The sequence below is a fragment of the Myxocyprinus asiaticus genome, chromosome 6, assembly GCF_019703515.2.
Source record: "Myxocyprinus asiaticus isolate MX2 ecotype Aquarium Trade chromosome 6, UBuf_Myxa_2, whole genome shotgun sequence".
NCBI lineage: Eukaryota > Metazoa > Chordata > Actinopteri > Cypriniformes > Catostomidae > Myxocyprinus > Myxocyprinus asiaticus.
This window is the reverse complement of record NC_059349.1, coordinates 7279101-7303381: the sequence shown is the minus strand read 5'-3', so window position 1 is coordinate 7303381 and position 24281 is coordinate 7279101. Positions and strand designations below refer to the sequence as shown.

General features: G+C 37.1%; 1 protein-coding gene across 8 annotated transcripts in view; it reads right to left on the bottom strand.

Moving 5' to 3' along the window:
- The window catches only part of LOC127442888 (gastrula zinc finger protein XlCGF26.1-like), a 202061-nt gene that overhangs the window by 100583 nt on the left and 77197 nt on the right, over window positions 1-24281 (bottom strand). For 4 of the 8 annotated variants that reach the window (XR_007897544.1, XM_051701202.1, XM_051701196.1 and 1 more), the window contains exons 1-2: window positions 13408-13512; window positions 7275-7400 (exon numbers count right to left, since the gene is read on the bottom strand). The exons of 2 other annotated variants lie outside the window; for them this stretch is intronic. Coding sequence is in view for 3 of the 6 variants with exons in the window: in XM_051701196.1 (XP_051557156.1) it covers window positions 7275-7383 (109 nt within the window). In the remaining 3 variants the exon portion in view is untranslated. Of the gene's footprint in view, window positions 1-156; window positions 184-7274; window positions 7401-13407; window positions 13513-24281 lie in introns of those variants that run through there. 2 more of the 8 variants (XM_051701209.1, XM_051701205.1) reach the window with 2 other exon arrangements.

The window sequence follows — 24281 nt, the reverse complement described above, 5'->3', positions numbered from 1 at the left end:
GTCGCGTGTGAAACCCCATAGGCTATTTACTGGTCATCACTTTCGGTTTTACAACAATCTAACCTAAATCTCACCGGGGACTACTTTATATCTCTTTAACAGGTAGTTAAATGGGAGTTCATTAAAAAAAACGACATTTCTGTCATCGTTACTCACCCTCAAGCCTGTATGAATTTCTCTCTTCTGTGGATTAAAAGATGTTAAGCAGAATGTTAGTCTCAGTCACCATCACTGCATCTTTTTTTTCATACAATGAAAATGAATGGTGACAAACTAAAATTCTCCCTAACATCTTTTGTGTTCCACTGAGAAACGAAAGTCATATAGGTTTGCAACAGAATGAAGGTAAGTGATGAGAATTTTTATTTTTGGGTGAACTATCACTAGTGTAAGTCAATAATCAGCAGTAACATTAAAACTGGCTGCTTAATGTTGACAAAAGGCACTGAAATGTTAACGGATTAAACCATGAAAGAGATCCTTGCTGCATAATCAGTTATGATGTATTCTAAAAACAGATAGTGTATATTAAAGATAGATCATTTATTTCCATATTATGCTTATTATTATTCAGATTCATAGAGAAGCAAGAAGCATTTTGAAGTTGCCAATTCAGAATATTTTGCCTTTACAAAAGTACTTTATGCAACCAGTTTAAGCACTTTGAAAACAGATGCCACAGGCGAGCAGTCTGGATGCATGTTTAACTGTGAACTAGGGCTGGGCGATATGACGATGTAATCGGATATCGGCGATGTCGATTGCGAACAGATGATAATCGACAATATCGGGAAATGGCAAAACCATGGATCTGGGAAGTCGGCAAATATATTAAACAGTGACCAGGGTGTGAAACTAGCACCTGCCACCCGCAAAATACGACGAGGCTGAATCCAGTTCACAAGCTCCTCGTCCAAATGTAATTTTGCTCATCTACCAGCAACAGGCGGGAAATGCTGTTAGTCACGAAGACATGCGCTTGAAGAAATACACTTTATTTTTAAGAACAGACAAAAGAAAAGCTGTCTATGCTTGTGACTGATTCACTGTTTGTTCAGAGGCGTGCAGCATGAGCCTGTCATGTGGAACAAGTGTTTTCACTCTTTTTCTCTGTTTCATTCATGTGAAAACTGTTTGCAAGTATAATGTCGCCTATGAGAATGCTGCAAATTATCTCCGATCATCTCAGGAGGTGCTGTGAGTTTAATGCGCTTTATTTCCTCACGGTCGGCATGCATTGGGGATTCCATGATGCTAATTGAGCTGTTGGAGACGGTAAATGTTTGGATTTGGGGAGGTGGTTATATAAGATTTTTTGATCGCGTCGTTATTTTATTGTTTTTTCGTTTTGTTTAAAGTGCAATTTGAACTTAGAAATGTCTTTATGTTTTTCGTGTTTCAATTAATGAATAACATTTTTAAAGCAAAATAAATAAGCAAAAACATTCACTGACCCTCCTGACAAAGTAATCGGATATTGCGATATTTTTTAAGGCAGTTATCGCAAAAATATTTTTTACATATCACACAGCCCTACTGTGAACTGTTTGGCAAAGTTATTTACTTGCTATAGATGTACTGTAACATGTTTATTAATTTTCAAGACTTCTGAACATATTATAACAATGTAGTTTGAGGTTCCCTAGTGTGTGTTTTCTTCTGTTTAAATAGAGTGGATCATTTAAAAATACATCTGTATCTGTAATACTATACTGTATACACAAGTTTGTTCACCATGAATGTATACTCGTCTAGTTGTTCATAATGTACAGAAGGTTTTTAGAAGAATATTTCAGCTCTGTAGTTCCATTCTATACAAGTTAATGGTAACCAGATGTTTGAAGCTCCAAAAAGCACAAAGACAGCATAAAAGTAACCCATATGGCTCCAATGGTCTAATCCACATCTCAAGATGCATTATAAGTATGGGGGAGAAACAGATCAATATTTAAACTTTTTTTTTAATTTTTTTTTTTTTACTGAAAATCTACTTTCACGCAATCTACTTTCCATCCTATGTACATTAACAAGAGGAAAAGGTCTTCTGTGATTTTGGCGCCTCACATTCTTTGTGCATATCGCCACCTACTGGACTGTTCTGCAAATATGGTTTATCCTTTATACCTCCCTTTTAGTTCTCCCTGGCCAGTAGGTGGTGATATACACAAGAATGTGAATCACTGAAAATCAGAACAACAACAACAAAGTACATTTATAGTTAGATAAAGGACTTAAATATTGATCTGTTTCTCACCCACACCCATCATATCACTTCTGAAGACATGATTTAACCACTGGAGTCTTATGGATTATTTTTATGCTGACTTTATTTACTTTTTGAATCTTCAAAGTTTTAGACCCTGTTGACTTGCATTTTTTGGAACTACAGAGCTGAAATATTCTTCTAAAAAATTTTGTCTTGTGTTCAGCAGAAGAAAGAAAGTCATACACATCTGGGATGGCATGAGAATGAGTAAATGTTGAGAGAATTTTCATTTTTGGGTGAACTAATCCTTTCAGTGTGTAACCTTCTCTATATTATAACGTTACTGACAAAGAAAATGTTAAAGAAACTGTTTATTGTAATTGTTATATTGCATGTTTCTCATGTTTTTTTGTTTAATAAAGTTTATTTCAACCCCATCATTATTAACTTCTCTTTTTGTATTTTTTGTTTGTAGTTTTGTGTGCAGTTCTCTGGCCTAGTATTGTAGTATTACGGTTCATATACATTGTCCACTGAGGCTGTAGATTGTAGTATAAAACTAATCTTCTATTGAACTCATACCAACCATATCACAAGTTTCACCTATTCAATTTAGGATATGTGTAGTAAAAACAAACATTAATCAAATCAAATCACTTTTATTGTCACACAACCATATACACAAGTGCAATAGTGGGTGAAATTCTTGGGTGCAGTTCTGAGCAACATAGCAGTCGTGACAGTGATGAGACATATACCAATTTACAATAAACATCAGATTTACACAACACAATTTAAAATCTAATATACATATAATTACACACAACACAATATACAAATAATAATATACAATATACATTATACAATACACAAGATATAGAATACACATTATACAATTAAAATAGTATATATAAAACATACAGTAGATTGTATTGTACTGTACTGACATTCAGGCTGTCGGTTGATAGTCAGTTGCCAGTGTGTTGTTAAGAGAGAATATAATTTAAGACAGTCTGGTGTGAGATAATAATAATGTGTGCAATACAAATATTAAAGGGGTCATGAGGAATCAAAATATTTTGACATCTACTCTACATAATTCAAGCTGACATAGACTGGATACTCCAGATGTGCCCAAATTTATTTTTTAATGCAAGATCTACTTTATCATGAGCAAGTTCAACACGATCTACCCATTTCAGTTTAGAACTCAAATAGACCATGGAAATAAAATATTTTATCTTTTCAGAAACAATGTCTGCCCACCAATCTTGCTTATTTATGATGAGATATATTCATGGTTAAACAATTTAATGGCGATATAAAAGCAATTTTATTTGTTTGCTGTTTTTTAACCATCACTTACATGCAACACGGAATACAATATTAACAGTAATTGAGTCAAGATTTTTCACTCTTTTGCGTTAAACTGCAGCATTGTTGTGCTTGTGCTGCATACTTTCCAGATCGCTGTCCATGTACTGTGTAAAATGCCCTTAATCATCTGGACATTCAGTTCCTTCTTGAGTAAATACTGTTAATAATTTAATATGCGAAAACTAGACTAATAAAGCTCAAAGTCAGAAAAGACAAAGAAAGTGCGAAAAAACGGCGCACTGTTTCGCCCATATGTGGCTGAAATTTTATCTAAGCACAAACGCACCATCTCGTGCAGAATTATCCATTATTTAATTAAACGAAGGAGCTTCAGATGTTCGTGCTTCTCATCTGTGTTGATATCAGACACATCAGATCTGTGAAGCTCTCGTGATTGTGGATGTATCTGGTTTTTTTTTTTTCGGTTTTTTTTTTGATCGGACGGTTAATTCCTTTTAAAGTCGCTCGTAATCGGCCAAAAAGTTTAAATGCATTTTTTTTTTTTTTCACCCAATTCCCAGTGCGCTTTTTAAAGTCCTCGTGGTCGCGTAGTGATTCGCCTCAATCCGGGTGGCGGAGGATTCCCAGTTGCCTCCGTGTCTGAGACCATCAACCCGCGCATCTTATCACGAGGCTTGTTGAGCGCATTGCCATGGAGACATAGCACGTGTGGAGGCTTCACGCCATCCACCGCGGCAACCACGCTCAACTCACCATGCGCCCCACCGAGAACGAACCACATTATAGCGACCACGAGGAGGTTACCCCATGTGACTCTACCCTCCCTAGCAACCGGGCCAATTTGGTTGCTTAGGAGACCTGGCTGGAGTCACTCAGCACGCCCTGGGATTCGAACTAGGGAACTCCAGGGGTGGTAGCTAGCGTATTTTACCACTGAGCTACCCAGGCCCCCTAAACTCTTGTTTTAACACAGCGGTTGATTGACAGGTGAGGGGTGGGGCTTCACTGCTGCCGGGACGCATACAGGACGGATTAGTGTTTACACCTCAAATGCTATCTGATCAAATGTGTTTTTGACCACATCCGTATCACAAAACATTTTAGATCCCATTTAGATCTGTATTTAGGGCTGACCACATGTGATCGGATCACCTGAAATGCATCTTAATAACAGGTGGAAACTGTTAATGCAGACCTGCCGCTTTATTCAGTAAATAAAGTTCTCCATATTCCCACATTGAGTTCTATTTTACCAGTGATAATGGCCAAAAACTATCAAATATTTATCATAAGTGAGGCATTGCGAACTATTATAAACATACCTTTATGAAATCTAATTTACATGAGGAAGATCGCATTTACATTCAAATGGTAAATAATTTACACAGAATGGAACACAAATTACAATCTGCAGAAAATAACATTCTTAGATCGTCTAGATTCAGCCAGATTTACTGAACAAAAAGTTGTGTCTCCGACACTGCGTGTAACTTTCATCAAGTCAGACAGATGTTATTTCATTACATTATTTTATGTTGCTTCATAAAAGCCTATATTGCAAACGAGTGTGTATATAAATAGGATCTAGAGGGCATTCCAATGTGTTTTTTGCTGAGCTCAGAGTGTCCAAAGCAGCACCGAAGAGCTCAACTTCTCTCCTGATTCTGGACACTCAGCACCGCAAATCGCATGCAGTCTACCTAGTGAACTTACTGTGCTGTGTCTAGCGAGTCTGGGAAAACGTTATCTTTTCCAAGTCCTGTTTCATTGCTGAAGTGATGTTATTCCATTGTTGAAGTGATGTTATTCCATTGCTGAAGTGATGTTATTTAATTGCTGAAGTGATGTTATTCCATTGCTGAAGTGATGTTATTCCATTGCTGAAGTGATGTTATTCCATTGCTGAAGTGATGTTATTCCATTGTTGAAGTGATGTTATTTCATTGCTGAAGTGATGTTATTCCATTGCTGAAGTGCTCTCACACCTCTTATTATGTGTTTTGACCCTCATCACTTCCAACTTATTTTCGTTTTGTCGATTCAGCAATTTTGTAATTGAGGCAATAATTTACGAGTTTGTAGTTTTAACACCTTGTTCAACATGAGAGTTGCTGTTTAATGTCATTTTATTTTACATTAATTATTATTACCCTTTTTGGTGCATGTTAGAGAAGTTTTGACTGCAACCAGTCATATTTTTTGGTTCAGTTTAATCATATTGCTTTTCCTACACCTGAATGTAGCCAACTATTTTTTGAAGGTTTATTTGTTTGTGATCTTTTCTTACAGAGAAAAATGTATACAAGAAACTCTTATTAATTAAACTTCGAGCATTAACCTATGGACCCTTTTCACACATCCGTGCTCGCAAAGCGGAAATCATCATAGTTGGGTAAACTATGGTGGCGATCGGGAAGAACAGTAATAACCAGTGCCACTACAGTGTTCCTATTTGCACAAATTCTAAAACAGAATGTCCAGATTTGTGTTTCCATGAATTTCCAAAAGAAGCTGAACTTTTTACAAGCTCGGGTTCAGGCAATTAAACCCGAAGAAGATAACTTTGCTATTTAACGAGGAAGCACTTTCGTCTGTGGACAGTGTGTTCAAGATGAGAAATTACAGCGGTCACTCACAGGTGGAATTCTGAAACGCTTTGAAATCTGAGCTGTACCGAATGATAACACATCACAACCAACACGAGTGTGTGTTTGACAGGGTTAGAAGTCAGATGGAGTGCCAGTACAACACAGATTTGTTAACTGTGCCCTCTTTTTTCCATTTCGGTAATGCTAGCAACTTGTAACCTTTGAGTTTAGATTTAACCGTTGATGGACGATGCAGTCAACGTCTCCAAACATAAATGCAGGCATAACTTTTAAGGACTGTAAAAACACATACACTTGGCAACAGCCATAGTTGCATTTACCCAACTATGACGACTTCCGCTTCGTGAACTCGGGAATGTGAAAATGGTCCATCTTGTGTATTAGAAAACTTTACTCTAAAGAAAAACCATAATTTGCATTTTGCTCAAATTCTGAAAAAAAATAAAATAAAAATTATATTAATTTTTTACTTCAATTGTAAAATCGTGAATTGTGAACTGTCATAAAGTGGATTGCTCTTATAAACAGTAGCAGAAGAAATAAGGCTCCAACTGTTGGATGATGTTAACTAGATGTTACACAGCTACAATATTTCTAATCTTACAGTTATGCATTTTTGAATGCAGCGGGAGGATCGACCTGTGACTCCAAGTGCTTTGGTGACATTGAAGTGCATCATTCTGCTCCTGGCATGCACTTTGTTTCACTGTACATTGGAGCGCATTTTCCATTAGAAATTTCAATAGTTTTTCCGCAGTCAAATGTTTTTATTATTTAGCCTATTTATTTGTTTTGTCAGGTATGCTAATGTAGGCTTAGCATCCATATAATCGCTGAGAAACACTTCTGCCAACACGTTCAATTGTGATATGATTATGTGGCTAATAGGGAAATGTGCAGATTACCATAAAACCAGTTTAACCATTTTTTTTTTTTCTCAGAGGGTAATTGCACCATTAAAAATCACACCCAAGTATCTCTAGTTATCCACAGAAGTAGAAAGCCATACAGGTTTGGAACGACATGAGGGCGAGTAAATGGCAGAATTAAAAATTTTGGGTGAACTTTTTAAATCATGCACCTCAGCAGTCATTAAATAAAAATCAAGAATGGGCACCAACCTCTTTGTTCCTCAGTATCTTCATTCTTCAGTCTGAATGGTTCTGAAATACTGACGTCTTCACTCTCCTCTTTAAACTCCTCTTTAATAAACTCCATCTTCAGTAGCATGTCAGGCAGATTTCATCCTAAGTATCAGAGAGAGGGTGGAAAGTTATGACGATTATGATTCGATTCACCAAGAAAAGAACAGCTCTATGGTGAAGGAGCTTTGATTAAATTGGTTTCAACAGATTGTCACATTGCCTATTTACAAGGTTTTCAGTGCTAACAGGTTGCAAGGGAAAGTGGTGACAACATTTGCATCATGCACACTGTGCATTTTCCATCCGAAGTATGGGTCTCTGGAGATCGGAGTAGTGGGTGGATCGAAAGGTTCTCTTACTGGTGGAAAGAGGTTCTTACTGGGACTTGTGTGGACCAATGAGCTGAAAATCGCATGACTCTTAAAGTTACGTCATTTCCTTAATAGTTAATTCGCACACAAATGTGATGATGGTAGGACATGTGGCGAGTTTTTTCCGTGATGCTACATGTGGCAGCTAAAACTTCACTGTGTTGTCATGCAGCTCTGGGTGTGTCTCGTTTCTAAGGCTGTGTGCTCCAGTGGTAGCATTTGTCGGATGCAAAGTCACAGAGGCGGTCTCATTTCGTAAAAGCGAGGAGGGCACTTCGAATGCAACCTTTTTTCACATGAACTCTGATGATGCAAGAGGTGTAACCTTCGTTAGCACTCACAACTAGGAATTAGAGCTGGGCGATATGTAAAAAATATTGCGATATCACATTTACTGTCTCCAATGGCTCTGTTTGCTATCAAGCAAGCATTCGTCAATGACACCAGGTGGAAAATTACTACTAGCCTACAGATTAAGAACTAAAGACAATTTTAAATGTAAAGACAATAATAATCAAAATAAATAAGCCTAATAAATTCCCTTGTGTTCCCAAAATAATGCTGCCAAATGTGAGTTCTTATTGAATTTGTGTTTGTGTTACGTTTTGGTAATATAGTTAATGCTGCCAAAAGAAAAGAAAATAAAACTCGATTTTAGGTTCAAGGTGAACATGTCTTGTATTATTTTGATTTAATCACTTTCGTCTTTGTTTCTTTAATAGAAAGATATACATTACTGAACCTGCAGAGTTGCGTTCACAATGCATGAGAGCGATTAAGAGAGAGGGACAGAAAGAGAAAAATACAACACACACTACATACACACAAACAATAAGGCCGAGAAGGTCATCACAATGGGGGACATGGAAAAGAGCGCGAGCTGTGGAAAAACTGCCGACACTAAACAACCCTGATAACAGCCGCAACAAACACTTATATTGTTATAATAACACTTATATTTTGAACATTCAATATAACACATTCCAGCGCCTGATCGCCAGTCAAAACACACAAAGATGAAATAGAAACTCCTAGTCAAAAACTGGAGATGTTTCATCTGGATTATACACATACCTGACGAAAGCTATTTCAAAAAGTGTGAGGACAAGAGAGCCCAAACACTGTACATGTGATGCAATAGTAGGTACGTGATTGGCCGCTGCTGTAAACAATCACGCTGTGGGTCTATAGTCATTTGTGTGTTCGGTGAAATTGAGGCAGTTCGACATGAATAAATCTCTACAAAATGTCAACATCAACTATTATATACTAACATTAATATTGAATACTTTTGGATATTTATGCTGGGGTGGCAGATACGCCATCAGATACCCCAGCAACGCTCATTTTTAGGTTGGCAGCAGCCACCCCGTGCCACCCTTGTGGCCACGCCCCTGATATCCAGCCCTAGAGTAGAGGAGGTTAAAAAGAAGTCACCAGTTAACTTGAAAATCAGTTAAACCCACTGATATATATAGAACTGGATTGCTCATAACGTCATATCAGTGAAGCCACTGTGCCACCATATTGCTATGCCCAAACATTCCAATGTCCCTATTGACTTAATAGGAAATCATCTCATTTCAGCGAGTAAACATTAGTCAATCAATCATCGATTTTATATCTGAAATCTGCATGTACATCCTACAATGCAAACGTCCTTCACGTGAGTAAAGTCGGGAATTTTTCCTGTTTCTTGAAAGCCAGAGCGAGTTATGTACCTATATCAAACAGTATCCACCTCTAACAAACTTCATCAGCGAACAGATCAGCTGAATGTAAACAAGTTCACTGAAACTGATGTAAGACACAAACAGACAGTTCAGACTTATTTATTGTGAACATCCAAGTGTTTGTTCAGAGTTACTTTTTTATGTTTTTATCAAAAAGTGCCTTGTTCTCGAGGTCACTTGAATAAGAGCACGCTTGCTCTCTCCCTTTATCACACGCGCAGCGGGCGCTGAGATTGAGGGAGACACGCAAAGCAAAGCTGGTTCAAATAAAACTGATACGCTAGGTTTAAATGGCAAACGAACACGTATTTATGACATGTATCCATGTATGTCTACAGAGAGCACATCACTATAAAAACAGGCAAATCCTGGGCATTTAAAGCGATTTAGAAATCACAGTCTGACATTTTTTAAAGTCCTTTTTGGGGGTAAGGACATATTGTCACCCTAAAGCAGATATTAAAGCTTTTTCTACTTACATTACAACTTGTGGACAGTTTTGCTGCTTCCTTTGGTGATTGTTGTGCTGCACTGATAGATTGAACACCGGGGCAGGTGAATGCTCTGACATCGCGATCCGCGTATATCTTCTCCCTCACGAGCAAATTAAACATTAAACATGATTGTCACTAGAGGGCAAAACGCAACTGTTGTATCAGCAGGTCGGACACATTGAAACGGGGGTGTTTTCGCCTGTCAGCCATTGACGCTCTATGAGAGTTTGGGCATACCAAGATGGCCGCTCGAACACTTCCGGTGGCTTCACTTCCTGCTGTCAGTTTAAAGTTGCGTCAGCGATCCAGTTCTATATATATCTATATATCTATATATATGTGTAAGGAATAATTGACAACGGACCATTGAATTATTGAAAAATAATGCACACCCGAGGTGGTAAAGCACGTCGTGACCGTTGCACCTTGGGTGTGCATTATTTTTCAATAATCCAACGGGCCGGAATCAGTTATTCCGCTTATACCACGGTTTAAGACATCGTTTTATCTCAAGACATTTCCTGGTTTTCGTCCCTAAAATACTCTAGTGAGTGGAACTACTTTCTTCCACCACAGATTCAGCGTCTTCCTCTGAATACACAAAACACAAACACGGCAGCTGTGTGTGGCTCTCTCTCTCTCTCGAACTGCCACATCTGGCTCGGTCTTATCTCTCTCTGGCTGATTTGCCCGACTGGGGGCTGCCTGTGTGCAGTCATCCCCTGGCCCTCCTCCTCCTCACAGTAAGTTTAAGCACTTCTCAGCAGCAGTGAGTGTCGCCATATTTCCGATGTATACCTTAACAACTGTTTTCAACCTTACTGAGATGCCGTTGACTGACATGATGGCTCTAATTCTAGCTCTCGAGTAAGTGTGTGCATAATGCATATGTGTGCGTCCACGTGTGTGGGAGTGTGTGTGTGATGGGGGGAATGAGGGTGTTTCCCACAGATATTTCAGATCATCTAAAAACTGTTGTACTGATCAAGTGTATATTGCTCTGAGACAGCTCAAGCTTTCTTTGCTAGTTCGAAAATGTCACTTTAGAACTAGCAACAGAGGATGCACTGCTTTCAGAGTTGGAGTAACAAAGTAGTGCGCGTGTGTGTGTGTGTGTGCGTGAGCGAAAGAGAGGGGGAGGGGTAGTGTGGTGCTATCCATTATAGCAATGTGACGCTGATTAGGGAGAAATACAATGAAACATAAAAAGTGGGTGCAGCTCTATTTGTTGGTTGCAAAACGTGTCTCAATTAGAGATGTGCGAGACTAGTCGACTAAACGGTTCTTATGCTGCTAGTCGACACTGGAATTACTAGTCGGTTAATATTTCCCCCCGTTAAACTGATCATAATTTTTACACATTTACGTTTGGCTTTATATTTTTTACAGAGGCTGCACTTAAATTACTGTCATATTAATGTTACATATTTTAAATAGAATTAATAATAAAAATATTATTTAAAAAAGAGGATATCTGGAGCAGATACAGAGTTTAATTTCACCTCAGGCTGCACGTGCTTCTTCCCTCTCACACTCGTGGCACGCGCAGGAAAATGTCCTCTCGCTAGACAAGCAAACTCTGCAAAGTAGTTATGAAATCACTTAGGTGAATCGGATTTACAAACGACTGAAAGTCCCTACGGATGTTTTCACATTTGAGTCTTCTTTAAATCTGTGCATGCTTGGATGTTATTTTTGCAGGATTGTGGCCTCAGGTGCCTCCTGTCTTTCACCGGACCATGTTGTCGTGATAATTTTGCTCATCAAAAAATGTATGCTTTTGAGTAAGCCTAGAAAATGACTTAATGGGTTAAACTAACTTTTAAGTTTAGAATACATTAAGTTTATTGTAGGCTACATCACAGGCCTATTTTTTCTATCTTATAGCTACTATTTATTTTTTTTACATCGTAACTGTTAGTGGTTAACGTTCTTTACTGAACAGCTGTCATATTAGATCAATGGCTAATGCATGACTGTACGTCGTGAAATACACACAACTTTTCAGCGCATTTTTTTCTCTCTTGTAGATTTGGCTTAGTCTACCTGTTAATTATTTTCAACAATGTCATGACTGTTGAATTATGTTTAGAACAGGCTGGGTTGTTCCATTGGTCCTGCACAATTCTTCAATTGTTTTCAATAAATATGTCTGTTAAATATTCGCTTATGTTGATTCAGTGAATGTGTGTCATGTTCTATATTTAATGTACAATTATCATAATGCAAGGTGAGCACGTCGTAGATAAATGCTCCTTTTCAGTGGAATTTAGCTTCAGATTTGGAATAAATTATTTTAAATGGGTCACATAAACACATTTTTTATTTATTTATTTACTGAAGGTTGGTTTCTTTTAAAAAATTTGTTTAAACATAAGTGAATTGAGTCTTTCTGCACATCTCAATGTGTGTGTGTGTGTGAGACGAGGGTGCTTTTCAACCGAAATTGAAATAAATGTAGGATATTATAGACATTGTTTGACGTTCTTAACCGATTTACTTTAACCAATGTCTTTGTTTATATGGTTATTTTGCGGTGGTAGCATGTACAGTGTGTGTGTGTGTGTGTGTGTGTGTGTGTGTGTGATGAGAGTGAAATTGAGAGGAAGCAAGTGAGCCCAAGGACACTTTCAATCGAAACTGAAACAAATTTAGACTTAATTTGTCATTCTTATCCAATGTTCTCAATGTCTCTGTTTAACAGTTATTTTGTTGTGGTAGCCTGTAGGGCTCTTTGAAATAACTGAAATTATTTGGTTAAGTTATATGGAACCGTTATGTGGTCAAGACCTGTAACTACTTCATAGCCATGCGGTTACTGGAAAATAATTGCACACCTCAGAACATCCATCAGCCAATCAGAATCAAGCATTCAACAGACCCGTGGTATAACAGTGGTTAAATCATAACATCGGGATGTCCCGTGTTGTGGCCAAAATAGTATCATCCGGTATTTTAGAGGGACAACGCTCGAGGACTCCTGGTTAATAATATTACAAATTATAGACATGCGCACATTATTTATTTTTTCTATGTACAAATTGAGTGAAGTGCACCTGAGGCGCCTCAGGGACATGACAAAATGCTGGGTACAAAATAGAAAGAATACAGACTTTTATTAAAAGATTTGTTAAAATGCAGTAATTATTTTTATTCATTTCGATGGAAATACAAATAACAAAAACATTTAACAATTAATTTTAGTGAACCACCACTTTAAAAGTCTGGGGACTGAAATACCGAGTCCGAAGAATGACCCTCATACAAAAACATTGTCTGTTAATCCGTTTACTAATCAAGCAGTGGTTTCACAATTGAACAGATTATCGGAATAAAGTTCTTTCACTAGACTATAATACTGTATATCTGTTGATGTTTTTAAGGAATTATCTTCATAACGCAGTCTGTCGTCCACAGCAGAATATTAGTTTGCACAAACACATGAAATATCGCCACATACACACAAGCCTGATACATGAACACACATGAACATAAACGATAAAACACTCACCAGTTTCATCACGTGCAGCTCCGTGTCTTATTTATTTATTTATTTATTTATTTTCTGATCTCAGCGGAACCTCCTGAAACAGAAACGCCGATTCTTCTTCTTCTTGTTGTTTAATGTTCGTTCACGTCTTAGGAGCATTTCCGCCATCTACTGGGTGCTTCTCAAACGGAAGGCTGCAGCTGTGCCCTTCCTAGACCAGTCCTTCTGAGGCAGTTGGTTACACTCCTCCTCAGCATTCAGAGCTCGAATGAGACAGATGCTGCATGGAGAACCATATGATTAGAACCATGCGATATTTTCCTCTGTTTAGAAAATGAGAAACTTAATCCCTTAATTATTTTAGCAAAATGTTTTATTCACAATCAACTCAAAAAAGAGTCACACACACAAAAAAAATATATATATATAATAATACATTTTTCATTTTCATTTATGCAGACACTTTTATCCAAAGCGACTTACAGTGCACTTATTACAGGGACAATCCCCCTGGAGCAACCTTGAGTTAAGTGTCTTGCTCAAGGACACAATGGTGGTGGCTGTGGGGATTGAACCAGCAACCTTCTGATTACCAGTTCAGTGCCTTATTCCACTATGCTGCCACCACCACTTTTGCAACACTGATCTTAGAAGTTATATTGAAACCCTTTCAAATATGAAAACCAGAACCCTAGACTTTTACAGTAAAAACGATAAAACTTTTAAAGTTTTTCAAATTCATCTAATTGCCCTTTTATTATTTCATTTTTTTATTTCTTTTTTGTGCTTTGCATCATCAAATTTGTTGTATTTTTTTATTTTTCTACATATTGTCATTGCTGCAAATGCGAATAAAAGCTTTTAAAAAGTAAGCTGCATCAGAAAGGTTTTTCCGCCATTTTTTAAAATAATTTGGGACATGTGCAAAGGATTGTGGGTGATTGAAGGCAACGAAGGATACACCCGATGCATCCTCCAAAATATGGCAAATGAAAACTGTGAAACGAGGCCATCTTCCAAGGGTCCTCACAACTGAGATGGACTTTGACGGTGCTTGATGACGTGGCAGCCGAGATATCCAGCCTAACGATGCTGCAAACTTCCGATTGAGGAACACCCCTCATTTATTAAATTGAACATTCTTGTTTCCTTTCCTTGCTTCCTTTCCACGTTTCCTAGCTCCACCCTCTTGGAAAAAGAAGGAAAGGATGGAAGGAAACAAGGATGGAGGAATCGAAGCAAGATGTATTTTTAAAATAATATGTCCTCACTCACTCACGTGTCACCTCAAAGCGATGTCGATTATTGATGAAAAACTTTGCTTAAGGGATAACTACCCAGAACTTGAAAATGCTCTCTTCACCTGAATGAATGAATGAACGAATGACTAAATAAACAAGAAGCTTGATGTTAGTGTTACATGCTTTTATATTATAATTAAGCTACTTGTTTTGTATACATATTTAGTTTCCCCAACCCATCTGGCTAAAATATTATGTTGTTTCATGATTGAATGCTGTATGTTGTAATCATGTCCTATTCTGAATTGTAAAAAAAAGTTGTAGGAACCTAATCAAGACACTGAGAGTGTTTACATGCACGTTCTTACACTGATAAAGGAATGCTGTTTTTTGCGTTTACATGACCACACACACTGTCGACTTATTAAAGGTGCTGTAAGCGATTTTAACCGTTCTACTTTCACAAGAATGACCCGTTGAATTAGTCACACCCCCTCTTTCCAAAACCCCGCATTTCATAAGGTACCAAATGAGCTTTATTGAGGTCAACATCATACAGAAATGGTTGTTAAAAACAATAGCAGCAAAATAGCGCCCTCAACTGACAACTGTTATGAACAACATGGCAAAAAATGGCAGTAAGCCTCAATAATTAGCTGCAACTACAATACTATGAGAATGCACAAAATGATTGATAGGTTGAAAGCTTCAGAGACTGCGGCCTGCGGACACATATTTGTTTGTTGTTTACAGAGTCTAGAGCTGTCACAGAGACAGGTGAGAGATATCTTATGACACTTATTTCAGTAACATCTTTTAGGGAGTAGAATTGTTTTTGCATACCTTTCCATGAAAGAAATTGCTTACAGCACCTTTAAGCCTAATCGGTGTAAGGTCATAAACTGCGTAAGAATAAACCAGTCGACATGAGTCGATTTTTGCCTATTACAGCAATTTTGCGTGGTATGTAAACACCTTTACTGGTGTTCTCACTGGCTTATCCAAAGTGCACACGTACTGAGCGAATATCTCTTTACAGTTTGACGTCAAAAGCAGAGAATAACGTGATTATTTCAAATCTCATGTAAACACTGGTTTCTTGCTTTGTAAGATTTTTTCAAATCTAAATCTAATTTATCTTCATATATTTCCAGGAAATTACAAATAACATATGTATGAAGTCTGTGATAATAACACCAAAAAAAATGTCAGTGTTTCTTGCATTTGTAAGTCATACAGTGTATACATGTCACACTGAATCTTAGCCAAACATACACGAAACTGTAAACCAAAATATGTACATAAGTATAAATATCAAAGGGAAACTCAGAAAGCTTTACATCTATTCTGAGTCTTCTAAGATTTGTTATTCTTCACATTTTTCTTTAAATAGGCCTGAAACTTACATTATGTGTTAAATTGTGTACAGTCTGGTATCACTTTTGCTAATTTACATTTGTGTATATACAATTTACCATATATAATAAATTAGAGTCCATCCAATATGGGATTTTGGATACTAATACCGACTTTAGAGATGGAAAATTCACTGATTACCGATATGGTGGCCGATATATTTAATTTTTGAGCTGGAATGAAAACAGACCTTTTCTATGTGGATTGTGCACCGATTTTGCTCTGATATGACTATGCAAATGTACTCAGAAGGCTGCTTTCTTAAACAAATATTTTTATCAAAGAATATTTGACATTATTATTATTATACACTGTCAACAAATTCTAGAAATGAACACTGAGAAAATAAAAAATAAATACAAATACAATAAATAGCTTAATAAACATCAGTACTGTATGTTTAGTATCAGTCAATTGCTGACTATTTAAATAAAGAATAAATAAAATAAAATAAATAGCTAAATAAACATCAGTACTGTTTAGTATCAGTCAAATGCTGACCATTAAAATAAAGAATAAATAAAAATACAATAAATAGCTAAACATCAGTATTACAGTTTAGTATCAGTCAAATGCTGACCATTTAAATAAAGAATAAATAAAAATAAAATAAATAGCTAAATAAACATCAGTACTGTTTAGTATCAGTCAAATGCTGACCATTAAAATAAAGAATAAATAAAAATACAATAAATAGCTAAATAAAAATCAGTACTGTATGTTTAGCATCAGTCAATGGCTGACCATTAAAATAAAGAATAAATAAAAATAAAATAGCTAAATAAAAATCAGTACTGTATGTTTAGTATCAGTCAAATGCTGACCATTTAAAAAAAGAATAAATAAAATAAATAACTAAATAAACATCAGGGGCTGGTTGCACCAGCTATACGTACGTTACAACTTACCCTAGTTGTGGCGTAAATGGGCACTAAGTCACAATTTATGTTCTACTAAATATTTGACTGTTGCACCATTACATTTATGTAGAACGTAACATTACATATAAACTAAATATTTACAGAAGCCTCCGACCAGGAGTAATGGATGAAATAAAAAAGCAGACTCAATTAATGACATCAATGAGATTATGTTTTGGTTGACAGGCTTCAGTCCTTTCGACATACAGTATGATGTTGGCATTTACACTCGTTTACATTTACGAGAGAGAGAAAACAAACGTACTTTTAAGTGGCTCTTCAGCATGAAACCGATCTAACGGTGCAGTTTTTAGGGTGCGTCGCCGGTGTCAAGATTCAACACATTCAAAATATATATATAGGATATTAAAATGAATAAATGTCTATTTTTCCAGCCTGTTGTATTAGTATGTATCACCCATCATTTATTTTAGATACAGTTCCTATATATTATTATTTACACAGGGCAAATATACTATTTATTAAATCTACTTTTATTACGTATCCTATTTTAATGTCTGGAAAACCAGACTTTTAAATATTACATTTTATAAATGCAACAGCTGGAATTGTTCGGTTGAAGGGGGTACCAAACTGTGAATCCTGAACAAAACAGTTTGGTGAATACATGTTTACACGCTGACAAGCTATGAAAGTAGCTACGTGATTAGCTAGTTAGCTATAAGCTCGTTGTCACAGAGAGTAAAAGATGGACTTTATTTACTTTCCAGCATTGCGTCTAACCAACTAGGTAACAACGTAGCGTGAAATCAACACTCAACAGACACAATCCACCACTGTACCGTTGCCTGCTGAGCTGCAAAAAGATGCTCTGATGTTTACCTTTCAATCTGCTACATTACTGACTGCACTGACAAACTATAGCTGGCTAACAGCAAACAGACATGAGTGACATGGTTGTCAGGGACAGGGTTAACGTTATATTAGTTATATAAAATGACGGGGACATTTTTTATTAACTTTCCAGTATGTATTTAACAAACTAGTTAGCATTTCAACAAGAAGAGACCATTTTACTCCACCCTGTCTGCAGAGCCACCTTCAGTTCAGAGTCAGCTCTGTAAACAATGGAGTCGGAGCGCGCTCTGCTGGAAAAACTACGCTATGACACCAATTCTAAAATATTGTATTCTGCATTATATGTTCATATTCAAATCATATTTATTGTTTAAAGTGTTTATTATTGTTATGACTTTGTGTACATTAATATGATTTTTTTTTTTACATATCAGGTTGAAAGTACACCTGTACCAATCTATGCCCATATTAAAGGGATAGTCCACCCAAAAATAAAAATGTATTTACTCACTCCTGTGTTGTTGACTTTCTTTTTTTTTTTTAAATACAAAGAGAAAAATGTAGAAAAATGTTATGGTGTCCACCTCTTCAAGCTTCAAAAGGACACAAAATTATAGTTCAGAAGACTCATGATTGTTATGAAAGCATATGATAAGGTTTGTTGAGAAACAACCCAAAATCAAATGTATTATTTAGTGAAAATGTTCACTGACCGTTGTTCTCCTGTGCGTGTTCATGATAGGACACGGGAGCAACAGTTCACACAGCCTCCATGCGACATTGGGGCATTGAAGCAAAAACTAGTTTATCTAAAAACATTTCCACCACAGCGATAGTGACAAAAGAACACAACACACAACACATTGATTGTGTTGTTAAGACTAGTACCTGTTGATAGGAAGGAGTTATTTATGCTACTCTGCCTATTAATTGTGCTTTTAATACAGAACTGTCGTAAAGTACATTGATTTAAGACATTCATGTGTTAAAGGCTTTATATTGCTAATTAAATAGCCGTGTTCAGCAACCGTAAGAATAATTACTTAACACGAGATGATCTACAATGCCCTTGACTCAACCCTACTAATGCACTAACTGTCATTTCTTTATATAAAATAAAACTCTATTCTCTTTCACCACTTTCCCTTACTTTCCTATCTACTTGTACTTCTCGGAGCAAAATTGAAACTTTGAACTGCAGCACTTCTCATTATTGCCACTTTAGGATTGTTCAGTTTAATGTATTCATTTTTAAGTCGTTGATGATAAAAGCGTCTGCTAAATCAACAAGCTATAATAGATTAGTGTCTTTGTCTAATTTTCAGTAAAAAATTCTAAACATTCTTAAAGCAAATTAAATTCACATATTTAAACTAGATGCATATTAATGCATTTTGAATATACAGTGTGTGTGTGTGTGTGTGTGTGTGTGTGTGTGTATATATATATATATATATATATATATATATATATATATACACACACACAGTTGTGCTCAAAAGTTTGTATACTCTTGGAGAATTGGTAATATATGAACCATTTTTAAAGAAAACATGAGTGAGCAGGCAAAACGCATTTCTTTTATTTCTTATGGGATTCATATTCAACTGTAGGTTGTAACAGAATGGCACAATCATAAAACAAAACATGGCAACAAAGAAAAAAATTAAACGACCCCTGTTCAAAAGTCTGCATACCCTTAGTTCTTAATACTGTGTATTGTCCCCTTTAGCATCAATGACAGCGTGCAGTCTTTTGTAATAGCTGTCTATAAGGTCCCAAATTCTTGCAGGTGGTATAGCTGCCCATTCGTCTTGGCAAAATGCCTCCAGGTCATGCAAAGTCTTTGGTTGTCTTGCATGAACCGCACGTTTGAGATCTCCCCAGAGTGGCTCGATGATATTAAGGTCAGGAGACTGTGATGGCCACTCCAGAACCTTCACCTTTTTCTGCTGTAACCACTGGAGGGTCAACTCGGCCTTGTGCTTAGGGTCATTGTCGTGCTGTAAAGTCCAAGCGCAGCTTTCGTGCAGAAGAATGCAAATTGTCTGCCAGTATTTTCTGATAAAATGCTGCATTCATCTTGCCATCAATTTTTACAAGATTCCTCATGCCTTTAGAGCTCACACACCCCCAAAACATCAGTGAGCCACCACCATGCTTCACAGTGGGGATGGTATTCTTTTCACTATAGGCCTTGTTGACCCCTCTCCAAACATAGCGCTTATGGTTGTGACCATAAAGCTCTATTTTGGTCTCGTCACTCCAAATTACAGTGTGACAGAAGCTGTGAAGTGTGTCAAGGTTTTGTCGGGAATATTGTAACCGGCTTTTTTGTGGCATTGGTGCAGTAAAGGCTTCTTTCTGGTAACTCGACCATGCAGCTCATTTTTGTTCAAGTATCGTCGTATTGTGCTCCTTGAAACAACCACACCGTCTTTTTCCAGAGCAGCCTGTATTTCTCCTGAGGTTACCTGTGGGTTTTTCTTTGTATCCTGAACAATTCTTCTGACAGTTGTGGCTGAAATCTTTCTTGGTCTACCTGACCTTGGCTTGGTATCAAGAGAGCCCCGAATTTTCCACTTCTTAATAAGTGATTGAACAGTACTGACTGGCATTTTCAAGGCTTTGGATATGTTTTTATATCCTTTCCCATCTTTATAAAGTTCCATTACCTTGTTATGCAGGTCTTTTGACAGTTCTTTTCTGCTCCCCATGGCTCATTATCTAGCCTGCTCAGTGCATCCACGTGAGAGCTAACAAACTCATTGGCTATTTATACACAGACACTAATTGCAATTTAAAAAGCCACAGGTGTGGGAAATTAACCTTTATTTGCCATTTAAACCTGTGTGTGTGTCACCTTGTGTGTCTGCAACAAGGCCAAACATTCAAGGGTATGTAAACTTTTGATCAGGCCATTTGGGTGATTTCTGTTATCATTATGATTTAAAAAGGAGCCAAACAACTATGTGATAATAAATGGCTTCATATGATCAGTTGACAGTTTTTTTGCATGATCAGTCATATTTTCAAAATCAATCCCAAAATTTCTCAATTTCTGCCAGGGTATGCAAACTTTTGAGCACAACTGTATATATATATATATATATTTACACTATGGTCTGTTTGAATACTCGATTCTGATTGGCTGGAATGTGTGTAGTTCAAACCGCTGAATGCACAGGTAGGTCAGTTTTAATCACCGTTCGATATTAATGCGCTGTTTATAACCATAGCAACATAACATTACAGAGCAAGCAGAGTGAACTATAGCAACTGAAACATATTCCTGACCACTTTCATCAGCATAGCTAACATAATGGAATTCAGCTTGTTTTGCACTGAAATTAGGACCTATTGAATGCACCTGTCGCTGTCCTGCAAGACAATTTAAACTGTGATGTGTTGTGTATATTATGTATATTATGTTTCTGTGCTGAAGTGCCGCCTATAGCCACTAGAGGCCCCCCGCACTCACATCTCCGATGCTGAAAGAGAAGCGCTGTTTGTTTACAAAACTCAGGCAGCATTTTGCGGTGAAGCGCTACCGTGCAGTGACCGATTGTGATTTCATTATTTCAGTCAATCGTGCAGTCTTGATGGATACCATACCGATGTCTCAGAGGACAAAATCGGCATTTATAATATCATTTAACGCACACCCAGCCGTGGATTATGCCTTACATATATACTTATATATAGATATATATACACAGTTGAAGACAGAAGTTTACATACACCTTAGCCAAATACATTTAAAATCAGTTTTTCACAATTCCTGACATTTAATCAGAAAACATTCCCTGTCTTAGGTCAGTTAGGATCACTACTTTAATTTAAGAATGTGAAATGTCAGAATAATAGTAGAGAGAATGATTTATTTCAGCTTTTATTTCTTTCATTACATTCCCAGTGGGTCAGATGTTTACAAACACTTTGTTAGTATTTAGTAGCATTGCCTGTAAATTGCTTAAATTGGGTCAAACGTTTTGGGTAGCCTTCCACAAGCTTCTCACAATAAGTTTCTGGAATTTTGGCCCATTCCTCCAGACAGAACTGGTGTAACTGAGTCAGGTTTGTAGGCCTCCTTGCTCGCACACTCTTTTTCAGTTCTGACCACACATGTTCTATCGGATTGAGGTCAGGGCTTTGTGATGGCCACTCCAATACCTTGACATTGTTGTCCTTAAGTCATTTTTCCACAACTCTGAAGGTATGCTTGGGGGTCATTGTCCATTTGGAAGACCCATTTGTGACTGAGCTTTAACGTCTTGAGATGTTGCTTCAATATATCCACATAACTTTCCTTCCTCATGATGCCATCTATTTTGTGAAGTACACCAGTCCCTCCTGCAGCAAAGCATTAAGGGTGAAAATTGGACGTTTCATCACGATATGATCTTATATCGATTCTCTTGGCCTGTGATCTGATATTTGCAGATACTTCAAAGTCTGCCGTGATACAATTTCAATTTGATTCGATTCAGGGACCTGCAATCAATATTCCTATACTTTTTGCCTATTTTACCCAATCAATACATTTTTCTTTACCCTCAAATGCAACCAAAATATAATTTGAATATTTTATTGAGCTCTCTGAAAAGTGCAAATTTAGTAACCACATTGGAACATCCACAACAAAATAAGGTACTTCAAATTTTTAAAAAAATTATACAGATAATAATATAAAAAATAACGTCACACACAAGTGATCATCAATCGTTTGATTACAGCTTATTTTTCAGTTTAATACAATTCAAAGTACTTACATACCCATGACTTGTTTCCAACTATCTGTGCTATCCGTGGTTTTCTTGGCTACTTCCACAGTTGTAATGAAAAACTGTGTTACAGTAAACTGGGATAAATGTTAGTAAGGGTGTTGATGTGTAGATGTGTAAAGTCTTATAACTGATGCTGTACAGCAGGTGATTCTCTTTCCCTCATTAGCACTGTTCAGAATGTCAGTGTTGTCAAGATGTTTCACGTGGTTGAACTTCTCCATGGTACTTTATTATAGCAAATTCTCATGTAAAATTCAAATGGGTCGCATGCACACCGATATCGATGGAAGCCCAAATCGCGCTTGTGAGCCGCTCTGCGTTTGTCATGAGAGCTCACATTTTAAGGAGCGCCCGTTTGACATGCTCTCACTGATCCTGTCAATGGAGCTTGCATTCACAGAAAGCCCGGTTGACCGTGCGCATGCCGCACGGACAGCAGAGCACAATTTGGCTTCAAAGACCCCATGCACATCCGTATCCCACATGAAACGGGTATTTAGTGCTCATAAAGTGAAATGACTGTAATAAGGTTGCTTTATCGCCTGACGTAAATGTGTATGGACGTGGCTGACGTGACAGTATTAAAATAAAGGTACATTTAAAAAAAAATTCTATATTGATATTTACGCATTTTATCGATAACATTGGATCGTTGGTTATTGGATCAATGCATCGATCCAGATCGATGAATCGTTACACCCCTACAAAGTGCCCCCACAACATGATTCTGCCACCCCCATCCTTCACGGTTGGGATGATGGTCTTCGGCTTGCAAGCCTCACACTTTTTCCTCCAAACATAACAATGGTCATTATAGCCAAACAGTTAAATTTTTGTTTCATCAGACCAGAGGACATTTCTCCAAAAAGTAAGATCTTTGTCCCCATGTGCACTTGCAAACTGTAGTCTGGCTTTTTTATGGTGGTTTTGGAGCAGTGTCTTCTGCCTTGCTGAGTAGCCTTTCAGGTTATATCGATATAGGACTTGTTTTACTGTGGATATAGATACTTGTCTACCTGTTTCCTCCAGCATCTTTACAAGGTCCTTTGCTGCTGTTCTGGTATTGATTTGCACTTTTCACACCAAACTACGTGCATCTCTAGGAGACAGAATGTGTCTCGTTCCCGAGCGGTATGATGGCTGCGTGGTCCCATGGTGTTTATACTTGCATACTATTGTTTGTACAGTTGAACGTGGTACCTTAAGGCATTTGGAAATTGCTCCCAAGGATGAACCAGACTTGTGGAGGTCCATAATTTTTTTCTGAGGTCTTGGCTGATTTCTTTTTATTTTCCCATGATGTCAAGCAAAGAGGCACTGAGTTTGAAGGTAGGGCTTAAAATACATCCACAGGTACACTTCCAATTCAGTACATCTCCTATCAGAAGCTAACTGGCTAATTGCCTAAAGGCTTGACATCATTTTATGGAATTTTGCAAGCTGCTTAAAGGTACAGTTAACTTAGTGTATGTAAACTTCTACCCATTGGAATTGTGATATAGTCAATTAAAAGTGAAACAATCTGTCTGTAAACAATTGTTTGGAAAAATGTCTCATGTCATGCACAAAGTAGATGTCCTAACTGACTTGCCAAAACTATAGTTTGCTAATATTAAATCTGCAGAGTGGTTAAAAAATGAGTTACCTAAGTGTATGTAAACTTCTGACTTCAACTGTATATTTCCCCTCCTTCATCCTGGATTGCGACATTG